The 20,174-nt window shown below is 50.8% G+C and overlaps 1 protein-coding gene across 3 annotated transcripts in view; it reads left to right on the forward strand.

Moving 5' to 3' along the window:
- Positions 1-20,174, forward strand: part of GSG1L (GSG1 like) — a 185,268-nt gene that overhangs the window by 118,281 nt on the left and 46,813 nt on the right. For 2 of the 3 annotated variants that reach the window (XM_069486679.1, XM_069486680.1), the window contains exon 3: positions 6,986-7,138. The exons of the other annotated variant lie outside the window; for it this stretch is intronic. In XM_069486679.1, the coding sequence (XP_069342780.1) occupies positions 6,986-7,138 (153 nt within the window). The remainder of the gene's footprint in view (positions 1-6,985; positions 7,139-20,174) is intronic. 3 annotated transcript variants of the gene reach the window in all.

Genomic DNA, 20,174 nt, shown 5'->3' on the forward strand with positions numbered 1-20,174 from the left:
CAAACGCTGCTCACCAGAGCCAGGCGGGAGCCATGAAGGGTTGGAGGGGGCTGGGCAGGGTCTGTGCGCCCGGTCTGCGGGGGGCTGCTCCGGCTCAGCCCCACAGTTGTTCTCACGTGAGGATGCCGGTCCAGTATTGCGGCATCCATCTATTTTGCAAATGAATCCAGAAATCTGGATTTTTATGTGAAGTCTCCTATTTTTAAATGTTGATAATGAATTCAGATATTTTTAAAAGACTGTGTGGGCCAAACAAGACATTTCTGTGGGCTGCATTCGGCCTGTTGGCAGCTTGTTGGAGAATCCACTCACTTTGCCGAGAGGGAAACTGAGGCTTGTGGCAGCGAAGGCATCTTCCAGAGGTCTGCGGCGGCAGGGTCTGAGCTCCAGGCTGCTGACACCTGGTGGAGCCACCCCGTGCTGGTCTCGCTACATCCCCTTCCCCCGAATTCCAGCCCCTGTGCCTCCGATGGAGCCAGTCCCTGCCTCCTACCCCGGCTCTGCCCCCGACTGGCTCTGTGACACGGGCACGTCCTAGCTTCTCTCTGGGCCTGAGATTCTCATCTGCAGAAGGGGAGGGATGGGGGCTCAGTGAACCCAAAGTCCCTCTGGCCTTTTTCTTCCAGCCCCCGAGCATCCCTTCCTCTGAGCTTCCAGTATTGGCATTTCGCAAACGGCAGCTGTCACCGAGCCGTCCCCAGCCCCAGAGGTCCGGGCCCACGTCATTTACATGATTTAACATGCTCAGTATCAGGAGGCCTGTCACCCATCTCGCAGCCAGCGGCCACTGCACTGTGCCTTATTGATTTGATGTATTAAACTGATGGATTTTTTGAGGGGAAAAAAATGTTTTCTGTTGAAATGCCGTTGCATCTTGGGATTTCATATGACTTTGCAACAATTTCCCTCTCATCCTCATAAAGGTTTTATTTGTCCAAGGGCTGATAAACATTTGTTCCAGGCTTCCTGATCCTCCTACATCACATGAGGAAAAAACAACAACAGTAACATCTCACAGGGCACTTTTAATGGGCCAGGAACTGCCCTAAACACTCATTGGTGAATTCACTTAATCCTTACAGCAGTCTGTGAACTGGGTACTATATTTACGCCCAATTTACAGGTGAGAAAACTGAGGTTCATGGGGACACATCATTTGCCTGGTGTCTTAGCTCGTCTTTGGCAGAAGTAGGAGTCACCTGGGTGGGCTGGCCCAGGTTCACGATCTTCACCCCTGGGCCTTACTGCCTTGAATAATTATTATAATGGCTAATAAGGATACTTATTAGCAAGTAATAGTGATGCTTCACTTTCTCCAACACTTTCCAGGTGCCAGGCTTGTGTGATTTACACACATTGGTCTCATTGAATATTCACAACTAATCTGTCATGCCCCTTTTAGGAACGAGGACCCCCCCACCAGGGACGGAGAGGTCAGGCTGCCACTCAAGGTCACACAAGACACGGTTCCCACCCTTGTTTTGCCCCTTGGCCAAGGAGCTGGCCCTGGAAACTCCCTCCACAAGGGAAGGATCCAGGGCGAGAGTGAAATCATTCTCGCAAACCCATCAATTCCATCAATGAAGGGTCAGAGTGGGTGTCACGGAGCTGTTTTTAAAAAAGGCAAAAAATGCAGCTAACAGGATTAGCTGTCACCCCGCAGTCCCAAACCTGATGAGAAATCATTTCATTTCTTCTGTCCCCCAGAGGTCACCTGTTCTCCGCTGCAAATCGAGCCATTAGCGAAAGTTTCAGAGGCGTGGGACAATCATCTCCACCACTGATGAGCCTTTCCCCAGTGTCACCAAGGCAGGGCCCGGCTGGCCTGCCTGGGGCTGTCATTTCTGCCTGCCTTTCTCACACGTGTGTGCATCCGTAGCATCAGTAACGAAGTGAGCGTGCGCCTCAGGCCGGACACTCTGCAGTGATTCCCAATTCTGTCATTATTCCCCTGCCACCCTCCATCTGCCAGACGCCAACACCTACCACCCTAGCATTGACTCAGTTTTTCCTGAAGACGACTCATTTTTTACATGTACATTTAAAACAGGACTTTAGATCACCAAATTTAAGCGTGTACCAACATCACCTGGAGGGCCCATTAAAACATAGAATGGGTCCCACTCTCAGAGTGTCTGATTTAGCAGGCCGGGGCTGGGGGTGGAGAATTTGCACCCCAAGTTCACAGGTGATGCCGATGCTGCTAGCAGGCACCGTGCTGGGACCCACAGTTAGGTGGCTACTTTAAGTGGAAACCAGGATTCTTGGTCATAAAAAACCGGTGTGTCACTGAGGGTCCCTGCAGGACATAGATTCCCCGGACGGTTCAGGTGAAGACAGTTTAATGAAAGAACTCCTTATAGAGGTGTGGGAAGGGCTAAGAGAACTTGAGGCCCCCCAAGGCTAGCAGCAGTGGGGAGCTGTTACTACCCTTGGGCTGGAAGGGGAAAAGGACAGGAACAGTGTCCTAGAGGGCAAACGGGGGGCAGTAGCCCCAGGCAGGAGGACGAGGTCATGCACAGATGCGGCTCACACAGGGAAGGAGCAGGGAAGAAATACCCCGGCCTCCCCCTCCTTACCCCTGCCCATCTCCAGCTGGTCCTCCCATTTGACGAACCCAGTGGCAGGGCTGGGGGCCTGGGTGACGGTTCCAAGGGGCGAGACTCCTGGTCTGGGGGAGGAGGAGCACCAGGCCATGGAGAAGGACCAGCACCCAAAGTCACTGTCAAAATGTTACTCGAGTTTGGCTGGGAACTGCGGAAGATTCTGAGCCTGGGGCCTGGCCTTGTCTTTGTTATGAAAAATTGACAACTGTTAGAAAGGTGTTAAGGACATATTGGCGCCACACAGAGACTCTTTTGGTTGAGGCAATAAGAATTTTAAAAATAATGAGAAACCAAATAGCTTTTTCCCTCTTTGGCTCAGACAGCTTAATGTTGTGACTCAACACCACCTTAAACCACCTCTCCCCTGGGGGGAAACACAATGTGTAGATCCCACCTCCTTCATGGGGCTTGGGGGAGGGCTGCTGCTGGGGTGGGGGCAGGGTGGCCTTCATGCCCCAGTGTGTCCAGCCTGCCTCCGAGGTGGGCAGAGTGGGCTCTGGTGGCCAGGGCAAGCCCCCAGGCAGAGAGATGCAGGTGCCAGCTGGGGGGCACCCACAGTGCCTGCTGCGCCTTCACGGCCCTCTGCTCCTGCCCCCTCCTCTTAGGTATTGGTGTCCCCTTGGGTCCCACCCTGTTCTCTTTTGCCCCACGTGCTTTCAGAAGCATCCCCTTGGCTCCAAGTACCATCTGTTTGACAATCGCAGCAAATACTAGGTGAGTGCCTACGCCTTGCCAACGCTCCCTGTCTGTCTGAGCTCCAGCTGCCTCCTGGACATCTCGGCTGGACGTCCCGCAGCTAATGTAGACTCTGCGTGTCATCGTCCTCCTGCCTTGGTGTCTTCCCATGCTCAGCGAAGAATATCACTGTCTGCTTAGGTGTCCAGGCCGGGAACACGGTGCCACTCTTGCACGGACCCTCACTTGCCTCTGAGCACGAGTCGTGCCCAGCTTTCCCAGCCAGGCTTCCCAGAGTCCTCAAGACCAACTTCTCCACCCTGTAGCCTCCTTCCGCATCACACCGCCTGGTGGCCGGCTGGGCTCAGGATCTCTGGGAACCAAAGGGCCACTCCATCCCACTCAGTGGCCACCCTCTTTCTGGAATCCTGGCTCAGGAGTTGCTTGGGGCACTGGATAATATCTCCAGTGACAGCCTTGGCCTGGGCCGAGAGCGGGAGAATTTGATCTCAAAGTGGCTACTCTTTCCCGATTGCAGCCTCCCTACTGTTAAACGAAAAACTTTAGATGAATTAAATTGAACAGAGTTTAATTGAGTAAAAAATAATTTGCTAATCAGGCAGCTCCCAGAACCAGAGTTCAGAGTGACACTGAGGCTGCCACATGGCCAGATAACATTTATGGACAGAAAAAAGAAAGTGACAGACAGAAAACAGAAGTCAGGTCCAGAAACAGCTGGATTGGTGACAGCTGGGCGTTTGCCCTACTTGAACATGGCTCGAACAGCTGGCTGCTTGTGATGGGCTGAAACCCTGTGATTGGTACAAGAGTAGATGACACATTCAGTTAGGTTACTGCTCACTATGTAACTAGAGAAACTTTTAGGCTGAACTCAAAATACGTAAGGAGACAGCTTTTCACTTAATTTAACACTACCCATCATGGGTCCTGCAGCCAGAGAAGCCCGGATTTGAATCTAGACTGTGCATGACCTAGCTTCGTAGAACAGTCCCTTAATCTCTAGGAACCTAAGTTTTCTCATCTGTGAAATGGGTGATGCATTGCTACCTTGCAGGGTTGTTAGGAGGATTTGGGGATATCATTCATGTGAATACTTGAGTCTGAGGTCAGATTCCCTAGAGGCAGACCCTGAGACGAGGACGAGGACGCATAGCAAAGTCATTTGCAAAGGCAATGCTCCCTGCGGAGGCTGGGGAGGGAATGGGGTTGCAGGACAGGGAAGGGAGAAGGGAAAGTGAGGGGACGATGTCAGGCCAGTCTGACCCCGTGGGGGCTTTGCAGTATGGGACACATCTCAGAGTTGTCCCAGCCAAAGCCACAGGACAGGACCCTGCTGGTCAGCCACTCGGTGACAGCAGTGCCGAAAGGGAAATGTAAGTTTCTAGTCACTTTCCAAACAAAGATGGACAAAATGGGCTCCCGTTGCCCACGGACAGTCTTCCAAAGAAAGAAACTCTAAAACGAAAGCCAAGGAGATTGGGTGGGACATCAACATTGTCCCTTTTGACTTGGCACGTCATAAAGACTTCATAACTTTTGGCCCTTATTTTGACTGGTGTTGCTACAACAGCAACAATTATTATTATTATTGTGAATTTCCATGGCTTGGGCGGGCTGCAACTTTCAGATAGATTCCCCTGAGCCCAGTGAGAAGACGAGGAAGCAAACCTGGCGATCTAGCACAGCCCCAGCCCGGCGTCTGAGCAGCAGTGCCGGTTTCTCCACAGTTAACTTATTTCCGCAGCATCCAGCCCCCACGGCCCAGCCCATCTCCCATCATGTCTGAAAGAGCAGAGCTGGCCCTGCTGTGAGGGGAGGTGGGAGGGGGAGGCCTGGCCCCGGGCCCATGTGGGCAGGGATGAGCTCACCCCCTGGGGCACGGGGGCCGTGCGAGGGTGGCAGCTGAGTCAGTGAGCCGCACTGTGATGAGGGTTCTGGAAATGCAGCGAGAGAAGCAGCAGCAGCTCTGAAGTGAAGGCTTGGAGTTGGGGACGCAACCTCCCGGGGGCAGCCACCCGCCTGGCAGGGCTCAGTGCTCCCTGAACTTCCTGCCTTCCACCCTGCTGCCGGGTGGGCCTTGGGCCAGCGAAGGGCCTCAGACGCTGTGCGTGTGCAGTGCCAGGGGGTGTTTTAACAACATCCAGGCTGCCAAGAGCACATTATTCTCTTACAGAAATCCAGGGAATTGCCCAGGAGATGCGATATTTTTGTAGCATTAAAAAAAAAAAAAAAAAAAAAAAAAAGGAGGAAAGAGAAAAAGAAAAGTTCTCCAAAACTCTAAAAGCCCTGTTGTGCTAGCAAGGATAGTGGGTGTTTCAGAATTTGGGTTCTTCATCAGGGAGCAGATAGGGACTCAGCATTGGCTGTTTGTTTGTTTCATTTGATAAATAGTATTTATCGGATATCCCCGGGACATTCCAGGTAGAAGGAACAACTTGTGCAAAGGCAGAGAGAGAGAGGTAGGAAAGGACGTGTTTGACAGCTTCGGAGAACAGAAAAGCTGAAGAGGAGGGCTCTTGTTTGTAAGTGATGGAAATTCTACCTCGGACTGGCTTAGGCATAGACAAGTAATTAATTGGTTCACGAGATTGAAAGAAGAAAGGACTGGTAACTTCAGGCACAGCGGGATCTGGGCGCTTAAACAATGTCATCAGGACACAGTGTTCCTTTGTCCCTTGGCTCTGCCTGCCTCGGCATTGGCTTCACTCTCAGGAAGGCTTTTGCCACCTGGTGGTTTAGTAAGTTCCATCCTTCCATCCTTCCAGGCTCAAAACTGGTAGAAAGAAAGGGCTTCTCTTTCCTAATAGTTCCCTGCAAAAGTCCCGTGGCCGACTCTCCTTGAATGGACTTGGGTCACAGGTCCAGCTCCGACTGGCCAGGCCTGCTCCGTAGTCCCTTCTCTAAAGTGTGGGCCTTGTTCATGCGGTCAAAGTCCTCGCGGTCACAGTCCTTGGGCTCTTGTCTGGGCTTCTTTCTCCCTCTTGGTCTGTTTCTGTGGTTCTACACACAGATTCCTAGAGAAGGGCTTTGATTGGCCAATTCTAGGTCAGATGATCATATTGGACGAATCATCTGTACCCAGGAGGGCGGGATCACACCAAAACATGGCAGCTCTCAGAAGAACCATGTGGTTGAAGCTGTTGGAGTAACTGTGGTGGTTTCTAGGAAAAAGTGGGGTAGGGTACAGGGCAGACAAAAGTGCAGGTGTCCCTTGAGGGCAAGCTTAATGTGTGTGTATGATTTGGGACACTTAGAGCTGCAGGTGACAGACAACCTCTCACTAACTGACTTAACAATAGGGCAACTTTCTCACAGAAAAAGTCTAGAATGGGGTAGTCCTCAGGGCTGGTGAGTGGCCTGGTGATGTCATCTTTCCGTCACTCTGCTCAGCAACAAGAGTGTCAGCTCCATCCTAAACTGATGCCTCGTGGCCCTAAAATGGCTCCCAATAGCAATCACCTGACAGGTGAGGAAGAGGAAGGGGAGCGTCTCGTCCAGCCACAGAATAAAAGTTTTTCCCCAATAACAACCACCCAGAGAATGCCACGCTCTGACTGACTTAGGGTTGGGTTCCTAAGCCGGTCCCTGGTGATGGGATGGGACTTGCGTGGGGTGGAATGGATGCAGGGAGAGTCTGCCGGGTGGGCCCCTCGTTTCACGGCCTTTCTGCCTCTGTTGGACAGGGGTTCTGTGGCTGTCGGTGGTCTCCGAGGTGCTGTATATCCTCCTGCTGGTGGTCGGCTTCAGCCTCATGTGTCTTGAGCTCTTCCACTCCAGCAATGTCATCGACGGACTCAAGCTCAACGCCTTCGCGGCCGTCTTCACGGTGCTCTCAGGTAAGGCCATGGGCCTCAGGCCAGCAGCCCAAGGGCACACCCAACTCAGGTGCTGCGAACAGAGGGGAGAACTGGAGCCTCCCTTGGGGTGAGTCCAGGTTGTACCAATGGGGAGACTTTGGGTGAATCACTTCTCTTCTCTGAGCCTCGGTTTTAGCATTTGTAGAAATGTCTGCTCACTATCCACTCATTCGACTATCGCATGCCGGGCGCTGTGCCAAGCACTGGGGTTATAGTGATGAATAAAAGCAGACAGTTCCAGCCCTCAAGGAGTGTAACACACGTGGGAGAGAGAGGCGGATTAACTTGAGATGCCTTTAGGAGATACACGCCACGTGGTCTGTGATGCACTGGATTTGTGACGTGAGGGAGAGGGCAGTGGTTGCACAGAGTGGGCTGACGGTGGTGCCTTTCATGGGGACATTAATGAGGAGCCTGTTTGGGGTGGAGGGAAGACACGTCACTACTCTGCTTGAGCTCATTTGCCTTTGAGACACCACAGGGAGATTCCAGGTAGGACGCTGAATGATCAAACACATCCAGAAGTTCAAGGGCAAGTGGGGGGGTGGGCAGAGGTTTTGCGCAAAGACCACAGAGCCAAGGGCCTTGAGGGTTTTTAGGAAGAATGGGATGGCAACAGCATCACATGATGCAGACAGGTGGGACTGAGGACTCTAAGACAAAGCTACGGGATCAGGTGGCCAGGTGCCCAGAGTCATTTCAAGAGACTCAGGTCATAAGGGGTTAAGTGGGGAGTGCACCAGAAAGGAATAAAGGAAGCCCATAAACTAGAACTTCAGGAAGCCTGACACAGAGAGCAGTGGCTTGGCCGTGTAAGACATTCGTTCCTAAAAAGCCAAATGTAAATTGAATTTCTATAAATCTAATCCTATTCTTCACGCATTGGAAGAACTCTCTACTTAATGAAACCGAAACGATGAGGCTTTGGGTAAGGGAAATAATCGCTCCCTAAATGTGGTATGTACGTATAACAGAGGGACCCCTCGAAGAATAGAGAGTGTGGAAGAGATTATAGCACCCGCCACAGATCAAAACATGCTGACTTGTCTTTCTCAGAGTGTGGGAAATCTCACCATCGTAAAGAAGAAAAGTAGAACAGTCATCATGGCACACAAAATGTCAAATTTGGCCTCCACTAATCCCATTCCTGGCTATGCAGGACTGACAGCCTGTTTATTGTTTTTTTTTTCCCCCCCATCTTTTATTTGTTTACTCAACCGACGTTCATTGATAGGCCTACTGGGAACCAGGCGCTGTACTAGGCTTGGGAGAGTCAAGGGAAAAAGGCTCAGTCCTCACCCTCATGAAGTTTGTGACATTGTGGAGAAGCATGTTGACCTCTATGGTGTGGGGCGAGCCCTGCATGGGGGCACCCACATTTGCCCAGGGAGTGGGGATGGGAGAGGGGGAGCGTGGGGAGCTGAGACTTGGAAAACAAGTGAAAGTTTGCTTGGTGGACAACTTGGGGAGGGCGTTCCAGTTGGAGGGCACAGCACGGGCAAAGGCCTGGGGAGGTGGTGTGTTCTGGGAACGTCATGTGGCTCAGAAGAGTGGGAAGGCAGAGAGTGGGGAGAGTGGGAGTGTGGAGAGATGAGGCTGGAGAGCTTGGTGGGTCTTGGTGCTTCCCAGAGGTCTTTAGATTTTACCATACAGGCAATAGGGAGCCGCTGAGGATTTTGGAGCACGGGGGTGACATGGTCAGGTTTGCATTTTGGGATGATCTCTCTGGGTGGGGCACAGATGGCGTGGAGCAAGAGTGCTGGTGGGGAGACCAGCCAGAGGGGCTGCCGGAAACGATGAGGCCCCAGGAGAGTATCAGTGGGGATGGGGAACCCCCACCACACAGGAGGTAAAGACAGCAGGGCCTGGGGGCTGGTTAGGGGAGTTGGGGAACTGGGTGGTTGAGGAAAAAAGAGAGTCAAGGTCAAGGGTTCCTAGCTCAGAGTCCACAGAATTCAGGAGGTCCGTGAGCCTGGATGGGGGACAATAACATCTTTATTTCTCTGACTCAAAACTGTCGTTTATCATTTCCTTCAACAAATCGCAGTAGTGGGGGCAGGACCCCTGACATACTCACTGAGAGTAACCCGTCCTTTTCAGATCACACGGACGTTTTTGTAGGGATCTCGGAACGCTCTCTTCCAACAGTGTGCTTCTTAGAGCTTCTACTGAATGTCGTTTACTATATTAACGAAACAGCACATAAATTCCTAGACAACAGTGTGTTTGAATAGTTTACTAATTGTATTTCGTGTCATCAGTTTTCTCTGTAAGCCCATGTGTTTTACTTTACGCAGCTGGAAACATGCATCTGGATGGCCAGAGAGCCCCAGATCAGGGTGACGCCTTGGCTGTCCTTTGGCGTGGGATGGGATGAACTGTGGTCTCACCAGATGGGGAAGGCAGGAAAAGAGCCGGAGAGGAGATGACCCGTCTGTTTTGGACAGACTGGGCGTACCATGCCATGGGGCATCATGGCTTCTGTCCTTTGTCAGTGGCTTCATCTCCCCTCCTTTTCTTTCCTTCCACCAAGCATCAGAGTCCCCTCTACCGTGCCAGGCATGCAGCCCTTCCTCTCCACCTGGTCGCTCCACTCACACAACGAAAGTTGGTTGCCGGCCCAAGGCAGCCACCTCCAGTTCTTCAGGCAGGCTCCTTTTGGGGCAGGAGGTGGGGGGCTCTTTCCTCTACCTTCAAGTTCTCATCAAAGTTTATATCCCTCCAAAAACCCCAGCTTTCCACCCAGTGGAATCCCACCACGAAAGCAAATAAGATTGTCTCCGTAACTCCAGGCAGATAAACAATCCAGGGATCAGGGAGGTTAATTAACTTGCCCAAGAGCACACAGCTGGTCAATTATGTAGCTGGGATTAAAGCCCCTCCGGTTAGCTTCAAAGCCCGGTACTTTTTTCACAGGGTCACATTGCGGGAGTGACCAGTTGGGAGGAAGAAGACTTTTTAAGTTCTCAGAAAACAGTAACCGAGAAGTATGTAGCAGCCAGATGATGTAATAAGACCAAAGTACCAAGTGGTGGAGAGAAAGGATTTTGTATTCACGCCCAGGAGGAGGTAAACGGGAGAGAGACGAGAGAGACGGGATCCGGGGAGATAAACTTTAAAGCTGCCATGGAAAGAGCCCTGCCTGGCCAGGAAGAAACGGGAGGCTGGTCGTTAGGGAGCCCCTCGAGAAACGGGCAAGGGTGGCGAGGGGCTTGGCGGAGGTGGCGTGGCTCTGGTTCGCTCCTGTGGGCGGGGCAGTGCTGCCGCGTCTAGGAAGGAGCTGGCAGGCAGCGGTGGGCACAGACCAGCAACCGCGTCCGCCTGGGGAGAGGCTGGTTTCTGACGCCTGCTGGACCAGCTCAGCCCAAAGGCAGTGCCGTCTGGCGCAGAGGAGAAAGCAGAGTTTGGGGCAGGCCCTACTCAAACAGTGATGGTCAGTCGGCCCTCCCCACCCGAGAGTTCCACAGCCATGGATTCAACCCACTGCAGATGAAAATATTTGGCCAAAAAAGAACAATTCAACAATACAAATAATAGAAAATTTAAAACAATACAGAATAACAGCTGTGTACATAGCATTTACATTGTGTTAGGTATTTTAAGTAATCTAGAGATGATTTAAAGTATAGGAGAGGATGTGCATAGGTTATATGCAAATGCTACACCACTTCGTATAAAGCAGTGGTCCCAACCTTTTTGGCACCAGGGATTGGTTTTATGGAAAACAAATTTTTCCACGGACAGAGGGTGGGGATGGTTTCCGGGATGATTCAAGCACATTACATTTATTGTGCAGTCAGACCTCTCTGCTAATGATAATCTGTATTTGCAGCTGCTCCCCAGCACTAGCATCGCCGCCTCAGCTCCACCTCAGATCATCAGGCATTAGATTCTCACAAGGAGCCACAACCTAGATCCCTCACATGTGCAGTTTACGGTAAGGTTCACGCTCCTATGAGAATCTAATGCTGCTGATGATCTGGCAGGAGGCGGAGCTCAGGTGGTGACGTGAGCCATGGGGAACGGCTGTAAACACAGATGAAGCTTTGCTCACTCACCTGACGCTCACCTCCTGCCGTGCAGCCTGATTCCTAACAGGTCATGGTCTGGGGGTGGAGGACTGCAGATATTGAAGACTTGAGCATCCACAGATTTTGATATCCATGGAAGGTCCTGGAACCAATACCCTGTAGATACAGAGGGACCACTGTATTAAAATTAATTATTATAATTAACTGATTATGACTTGTTGTAATAGCCAATGTGGACTGAAATGTGACAAAGCCTCTCTCTTTTGATCCACTTTGAATCCGGCTCCTCTGAGCCCTCTCTCCGACCAGGCCCCGACCTTGGGCTCCGTCCTTGGCTCACTTAGTCCAGTTTTAGCAAGAACCCTGCTGATGAGTTTATTGAAAATTCCACACCCTTGGTATGTGACCAGATTCCTCCTCCCTCACCCTCGATTATGTTATCACACCTTAGCCTTCCTTCAGCAAAACCCTGTCAGGTCGGTTTAGCCATAATCCCCCTTACCCCTTGTGTGTCCTCCTAGTAATTTTCCATCCACGGCTGCCCACCCTGCTCCTTGGCCATAAAGCCCTACTTGTCCTTGTGTTCAGAGTTGAGCCCGATCTCTCTCCCCTACTGCAAAACCCCCATTTCAGTGGTCCCTCTTGAATTAGGTCTTCCTGTCTTTAGCTAAAGTGTCCAAATAATTTTTTCTTTAATAGATGCTACCATGCACTGGCTCCAGGGGAAGCCTGCCACATGTGTTACTATCTTTACTCCTCGTAGTGTCCCTGTGAGGGAGGGACTAACATTATGTCCATTCTATGGATGAGAAAACTGACTTGCCCATAGTCGCTTAGCCAGTACGTTTTTGAACCCTAGAGTCTGCCATGTTGAAGTGCTCTGAGCAGGGCTTAGCACCTGGGACTTCAGGTTATTGTTGCTATTTTATTTTTTTAGAGACAGTGTCTTGCTCTGTTGACCAGGCTGGAGTGCAGTGGTGTGGTCACAGCTCACTGCAGCCTTGAACTCCTAGGCTCAAGCGATCCTCCTGCCTCAGCCTCCTGAGTAGCTTGGGACTACAGATGCATCACCATGACTGGCTAATTTTCTTTTGAAATTTTTTTTTGTAGAGATAGGTTCTCACTATGTTGTCCATGCTGGTCTCAAAGTCCTGGCCTCAAATCATGCTCCTGCCCTGGCTTCCCAAAGTGCTGGGATTGCAGGCGTGAGCCACTGTTATGATTATTCCCACTGGCCCACAGCTGCCCCTTCCAGCAGGTGCAGGGCTCTGAGCTCAGGGTACATCTAGGGACCCACGAAATGTTTAACTTTGACTTCTTTTCAAATCAGGGAAAAATAATGAATATAATAATAATGAAGATACAAGAATGAATCTGGACTGAATTATATTAGTCTTTATACCATTACAGTCATAAAAGGTAATTTTTAATGTATGTTTTATGGAGGAACAGGCCCATAAAGGCAGAAATGTCTAGGGCCCATGAAAGTCGTAATGTGGTTCTGAACTGGGCCACGGCTTTTCTCGGGCTCTTGGGACTGAGCAAGACTAATTCCAGACCAGGCGCAGTCCGGCTGCCCATGTCCCCCAGTCTCTGTCTTGTGACTGCAGCCGAGAGGTGCAGGAGGAGACAGGGCCCCATCACCTTCTCATCCCCAGTTGAGAGGGTCCCAGATCCTGGAAGGGCTGTGAGAGCAGGCTGGGCAGATTTCTGTTCTTCTCCAGCTCCTCTGAAAAACGAGGCTGATCTACTTGGGGTGGTGGGGGGGGGGGGGGGGGGAAGAAAGTCATTTAGAAAATTCCTGCATGGTCCAGCTAATTGTGGGCTTTTAGTAAAAATGTACCGGCACCAAGAGAAACCTGTCCATGTCTAGAAATGATCTGCCTCATGGAGAAGTCAGCAACAGTGGCGGGTTTGGGAACCTGGAGGCCTGGGGCCCGAGGGACAAAGCACACAGACCCGGCTGCACTGCCAACGCCCACATGCTCAAGAACTAGGTTGTGAGCAGGCGGAGTGCTACTCCCGTGGGTCATTACCAGCCCTGGGACCCAGGAAGCATGTGGCCACCTGGAAAAGCACGTTTGCAGAGCCACTTGCCTGAACACCTGGCCTGCGCTGCCTTTTGGGAGCAAACGTGAGCTGTGTGGCTCATCAGGTTTGCCTTTCCATTGGCTGCCGGGAAGCTAGGGGCTGAGTTCCGTGTTCTGCCCTGGTTCCTTCCCCCAAGCAGGGCTCCTGCCCGTTCCACCCCTCCCTTCATCCTTTGCCTTTTTCCTGGAGCCCATTCTTGTTGCAGTGGTTTGTGGTTTTACTGTGTTTATGCTTCTTATGATCAACTGCCACAAATTATTTTAGGACCCCGATTTCACTAGCCACCTCTGCCACCATAGTCTGTGCTGAAAGAATCCCCCACCATACCTCCCTCTGTTCAGTCTCCCTCCCTGGCAGACTGAGTCTCTTGCCCAGAACTTAGAGGGCAAGTACTTTTGTATATTCTTGCATCTAAAAATGCAGAGGGTCTAAATCAGAGAAATGAGTATTTACATATTATTAAAGATTCTTTTGGTTACAAGTGATGAGAATGCAACTAGCTGAAAGAAAAAAGGGGGCAGTGCTGGAAATCTGTTGGTTCAGTAATTGAAAGGTACAGTGGTAGGTTTCAGGCATAGCTGCATCCAGGAGATCGTGTAATCAGGAATCTGTCTGTATCTCTAAACTCTGCCTTCTTTTGTGTTAGCGTCATTCTCAGTCTGGCTCTGTCCATGCGGAGAGAAGGATGGTCACAGGCAGCTCCAGGCTCACGTAAGATTCCAGAGGTCGTGAGAGCTCCTTTCCAGTAGCTTCTGCCTGGAGTGTTCTCCAAGGAGGGCTGTGATTGGACCAACTAGGTTCATAGACTTATTTCTGAACCGGTCATCATGCCAGAGACGAACTACTCTGATTGAGGCCAGGCATGCCCATGGTGTGGGCTTAGTCATGGACCAGGCAGGATTATTATGCAACGATAGACAAGTGGTTGCCCAAACAAACTGGCTGACTACAAGTCCACATGTGTTGTCAAATTGGGAGATTATCAGAGGGTCAGTGGTGGAGTTGAAGGACTCAGAGCCCCAGAACTGGCCGAGTTCTTAATCTGGGTTCCTGCAAAGCAGATCTGAAGATGAAGCTATAGGTGCAAGTAGTTTATCTGGGAAGTGATCCAGGAAGTGTGGTGGGAGGGTGAAGAAGGAGGCCCGAAAGGGAGGCATGCCAACAGAGGGAGTCTTGATGAGGAGGTGACAACTGTGGCCCACTGGGCTCAGTCCCGCTTGTAGAACACACCTCTGAACTGCTCACCCAAGGGCCGAGCAAGCAGTGTTATTTATGTATTTCCCAGCTCTCATCTGCCGTCAGTTTAGGGTCGCTCCTGAGGCATTAACTCCCCACAATCTCCAGCCTTCCCCACCTAAGAAAGCAAGTGTTTAAGGAAAGAAACCACCAACATGCATGGGGTCTTCCCAGCCCAAACTGCAGGCGACCCCTGGCAAGGGCCAAGGAGGTGTGGGTGGGGGCCGGAGACGTCTGCTGCAGAGTCAAGACAGAGGGTGGTCCTGACGCCAGCCGGTGTCTGTAGTGCGACTGCCCAGAGGCAGCATCTGACTCCACAGGTTTAAGTGCATGGTCCCCAGCAAGACTGTCCCCACTTCAGATGCCAGCCGTGAGTTCAGGGGGTCCCCAGGCCACCCTCACTTCTGGCCAACTGACTACAAATTCAGGATCCCCATCCTCAGGCTCGATAATTCACTAGAGCAACACACAGAAATGGCTATACTTAGGATTATAGTTTTATTATAAGACTGTAATCAGTCTAGGAAGGTCCAAACACCCTGTACCCTGTCCTCGTGGAATCAGGGAGCGTCCCCCTCTGTCGCCAGGAAGCTCCCCTGTGCCTCAGTATCCAGAGTTTGTGTTGAGGTTTTATGGCAGAGACATGATTGACTGGATCCCGAGCCTTGCGGGTGACCTCAGTCTCCAGCCGCCCTTCCATCCCGGAGCTCAGCCTGGCCGGAAGCCCCGGCTCTCTAATCCTATGGCTGGTCCTTCTGGTGCCCCCCACCCCCATCCGGAGTCATCTCATCTCACTGCCATAAACTCCGACGGGATCCAGCCCATGAATAACAAAGACACTCCTATTACTCAGGAAATTCCAAGGATTTAGAATGTCCCTCCCAGGAATCAGAGATAAGGGCCAGTTACATTCTTTATTGTACAACAGGGGGTCTGGCTGGGCAGACAGGAGCGGTATCTGCAGCTGAGTATCTGCAGCTGAGCTGTCACCTGCTCCCGGCTGTGTTTTGTTTGGGCAGACTGGAGCCATTGATAATGTTTGAAGGAGGGAGGGGCCTGGACAGTCTTCCCTGATCTGGGGCAAATGCCTTTAGTATTTGCAAGAGAACTGGGCCCCCTTGGCCTGGGCCCCGGTGGGGAGTCCCTGTGAATTTTGGAGGCTGCAGCTTTGCCCCTCTGCCCATGCGATGGTGGCCCACGCTGAGACTCTCCAAACTCAGTCCTCTAAAACCAGTGTGGCCAGTGCTATTCTCATCTCCTGGACCTAGGTGTGCAAGCAGTGCTACAGCTCTGTCGTTTCTGGGGAGGTCCTTAATTTTAATTCTAAGCTCCCACCCCCACTGGGCTGGTAGAAGATTTATCTTCAGAATTTTGGGGGGTTTCTACCTCCTGCCTTTGCCCGGGGCTGTGCCACAATTTTATGGTCTTATGCAATGTTAGGCTAAGAGGGGAAGTGGTTTGGTTTTTCTCATTATCATCTTCATCAAGCAGGTCACAGTCCCTGATCTGAAACCCTTGAGGCCAAAAGTGTTCCAGAATTCAGAACCTTGCAGATTTTAGAGGGAAACATCATACCTAGACCATCTATTACATAACACCCCAGCAGGGGCTGGGGAAGAACCCTGTAATCAAACACACTCATATTTCTGCAGCCAAACACATGAATATGCACAGTGGGGGGATAAACGAAGACAATAAGTAGCCTCACATCCATTCAGTCAGACTTACGTTCTGAAGGAGTTTAGGCCAAATGGTCTTTGGTCTTATGGTCAAATGAGTTATGAAAAAGCTTTTGCATTTTAGAATTGCTGGGAATTTGAAACTGCAAACAAGGAGTTATGGAGTCAGTAGCTCACATTTGTTGAGCACCTACTGCATGCAAAGCACATTTCTTCTGACCTATGATGGCAGGTGCTCTTGTCTGCATTTCGTAGTTGAAAGAAGCGAGGCCCAGAGCTGATCAGTGGCAATGCCGGCTTCAAAGCTCACATGTTTTGCTACTAGACTGGTCCATGTAGGTTACTACTAAGCATCTACGGCCCTGTCCACATGGTCCCTTCTGGTGCTCAGGACTCTTTGCTGCTAAGGCCAGACGTGAGATGGGAGAATGGGGCTGGGACCTTCAGTACCTGTGATCTCATCACTGCAGATTGGGGGGTCTCATGTCTAATGCCCACAGGGACCACACAGGTGACATAAATTCGTGAAGCTGCCCAGAGGTAACACAAGAGAGAATGTGGGGCTGCGTCAAACCTGGGAGCGCACGCCCCGTCAGCAGCCCATCGCTGCTAGAGAGAAATGTGCATGGCATTCAAGGAAAGCCAAAGTCTGGGGTTTTGTGAAAAAAAAAAAAAAAAATAATAATAATAATAAAAATAAATAAATAAATAAAATAATAAAATCTGATTTTTTACTTCAAAATGTTTTTAAATAACTTTATTGAGGCATAATTTACATATCATGTTTACAGTATATATTAATAATTCAGTGATTTTTAGTAACCATTGCCATAACCTAATAATCTCAAAACATTTATTAATACATCATCCCCAAAAGAAACCCCATACCCATTAGCAGTCACTCCTTTTCCACCAACCCCTCTAGGCTTAAGCAAGCACTGATCTATTTTCTATGCTATAGATATTTGTGCCTATTCTAGACATTTTATATAAATGGGATTATGTGATATATGGTCTTTTATAACTGGCTTCTTTCACTTAACGTAATATTTTCAGGGTTCATCCACATTGTAGCTTATATCAGTACTTCATTCCTTTTCATGGCGGAATAATATTCCATTGTATGGCTATCCTACATTTTCTTTATACATTCATCAGCTGATAGACACTTGGGTTGTCTCTACCCCTTCCCTTTTATGAATAGTGCTACTATGAACATTCACGTACAAGTGTTTGTGTGGACATATGTTTTCATTTCTTTTGGGTCAGAACCTAGGAGAGGAATTGCTGGATTACATGGTTAACCCTATGTTTAGCTTTTAATTCAAAATGTTTTAAATCACTGTACCAGCCAACAAAACATCACCCCAGATCTTCAGCTCCCTCCTCTGCCTCAGCCAAGGAAAACCCAATGTCTTTTTGTTCTGAGAGTTAGAAGGTAACTACTCTTTCCCTCTCTCCCACAGAGATCCAGGCATAATCTCCTCAATAAATTGAAGCCAGGAAGGGAAGTAGTTTGCATATGGGTTCTGCTTCCTCCTTTCCTGCAAAGCCCCTGGGGCAGGAAGTCCAGGACCTGCTACTTGCTGGATGAAAGGAAAGAGAAGTGGGAAAATATAGGAGGAAAGGCAGAAAACATACATTAGCACATCGAAATATTATCCAGGTATACCCGCTTGCATCATGATCCATTTGTGTGCTAACAACTGCTTTAAAGTTGATGTTCATCGAATGTACAGCTCTGTGTGTGATAATAAACTTCCAGCCCCTTTAGAGAGTTAAAAATACATAGAAGTCTTTCCTAAGCCAAACTTGACCATTTTAAGGATTTATTAGATAGTCTATTTTTATCATTTCTAGTTGGTATTTATCAAATGTTCCATTTGTAGAATAAAATCCAAACTCCTTACCATGACTACAAAATGTGGCCCGTGCCTTTTCCCTTGACTTCGCCTCCGACCACCCAGGCTCCCGAATCGCTGTTCCGCACATCCTCAGAGCTTGTCCCTGCCCAGCTAAGCCCTCTGCCTCTCCCCCACTGTCTCCCTGTCACGTCCTGGGGTGCTCAGGCCTTGCTCCCCCACCACCTTCCGTTCTCTCCTGCTTTGTTTTTCTCATGCACACTCACCGCTTTCCCCACAGTTCCTAGAACATGGCAGGCACTCAATAAATGTTTGTCGAGTAGATAAAAGAACTTATATATTCATTCGTTTATTTTCTGCGCTCCCGATTCCCCAGGCCAGGCTCTCTCAACCTTGGCACTGCTGATGTCTTGGGCCAGCGCCTTCCCTGGTGTCCTCTGCACTGCAGGCTGTTCAGCGGCAGCCCTGGCCTTGATCCCGTAGATGCCAGTAGCCACCCCTCCCAAGTCATGACAACTCTGAGTTTTCAGCAGGGAATGTTCGGGACGGTGGCTCCCCTCGAGTGGCCGGACGGACGCAGAGTCAGGATGGGGAAGTGGAAAGTGGGGTCAGATCGTGGCTGACCTCGGGTGCCAGGCTAGGACACCGGGGCCTCACCCAGGGTGGGAGTGTAATGGGGAACCACTGAGGGCTTTGAGCGAAGGAGTGACAAAGTCAGGGTGAGTGTTGGAAAGACTGTTCTTTCTGGTATAGATTAGGGATCCCGGATGGGAGGTGACTGCAGGTGTCTGGCCATAAGGAGATGGTGGCAGAGGGAACCGAGGAATGTGGATGGATTGGAGAGAAGTAGAATTGGCAGGACTCGATGATCCATGAACTGGAGGGCAAGGGTGGGTGTCACTGAGGACGTAGATGCCCAGGTTGTGGCTGTGATGGGGAAACAGGGGAGATGTCCCCTGAGGTCAAGAACACTGGCGGAGGACAGTGGGTGCATTCTGGGTGTGAGAGGCTGCAGGCGGGACCTCCGGTGGGAAATACATCATCATCATGTCTGGGTCTCTGCAGGGCTGGGAGGGAGGGGCAGGGAGGAGAGCAGAGGGGAAGGCCCCAGTGAGGAAGGAGATGGAGCAGGAGATGGGAGGCAGAGGAGGATGAACAGAGCCACTGGGGCAGAGGGACAGGGACAGAGAAGACAGATGGAGACAGAGAGGGGGAGAGAAGGGGGGCGGGAAGGGAAAGCAAGGGAGAAACAGGGAGAAAACAGCAGCAAAGAGGCCAGCATTTACTGAGCACCTACTGTGTACCAGCCTGATCCCAAAGTTAATCCTAGGAGGGAGGGTCACTGACGCTTCTCAAAACCCCCTCCCCACTCCTAGGACCTTGAGGACCCTCCTTTTTATGTACCCTGTGCCTCTGTGGCCTACACTCACCTGTGGCCTTGTTCTCACCTGGCCTGGGCAGGTCCAGGACAGAAGGGGAACTGGGACCATCCTCCATCAGGAGACCCCCAGCTCTGGCAGGTCTGGGAGGCCCCAAGCCCCGCCTCTGGCTGCCGCACTGCCTCTGCCTTCCTCTTCCTCCCCTCCGGCTTCTTGGTGATAGTGTGCTGGGCCTTCCCCGCCCAGCTCCAAGCTCACCTCCTCTTTGAGGGCTTCCCCGTGCCCGGGAACACTGACCTCTTGTCTCCTTCAGGCTCCTTCAACTCTCAGGGGCTGAAGCTCAGATGCCTTCAGCAGCTGGAGGGAACGTGGGTGAGGGAGTGAGCTGGGGACACTGCAGGAGCCACAGCAAAGGGCAGAGGACAGGCAGTGGATGGCCACCGTGGGGCTGCGGGGTTGGCAGCCGCAGGCCCTAAGTGGGCCAGCTCTGGCCAAGGGTCGCCAGAGAGAAAATGTGGATCCAGTGTTGCCAGGAGTTTCTGATTTTTACAGGAGAAGCCAAAACCCCCATCTTTTGATGGAAATCCTCCAGATTTTTAAATGTTGGCCCCAAAATTCCTCATTTTTTTACAGTTTTTGCCAACATCTGCAGGTTGGATTTGGCCCATGGGCTGCCAATTTTAGATGGTGGCTGTATCTATTTCTATTTTAGCATTTGTAATAATTGATTCTACGTC

This window comes from Eulemur rufifrons, chromosome 14 (assembly GCF_041146395.1).
Source record: "Eulemur rufifrons isolate Redbay chromosome 14, OSU_ERuf_1, whole genome shotgun sequence".
In the NCBI taxonomy this organism is placed as follows: Eukaryota; Metazoa; Chordata; class Mammalia; order Primates; family Lemuridae; genus Eulemur; species Eulemur rufifrons.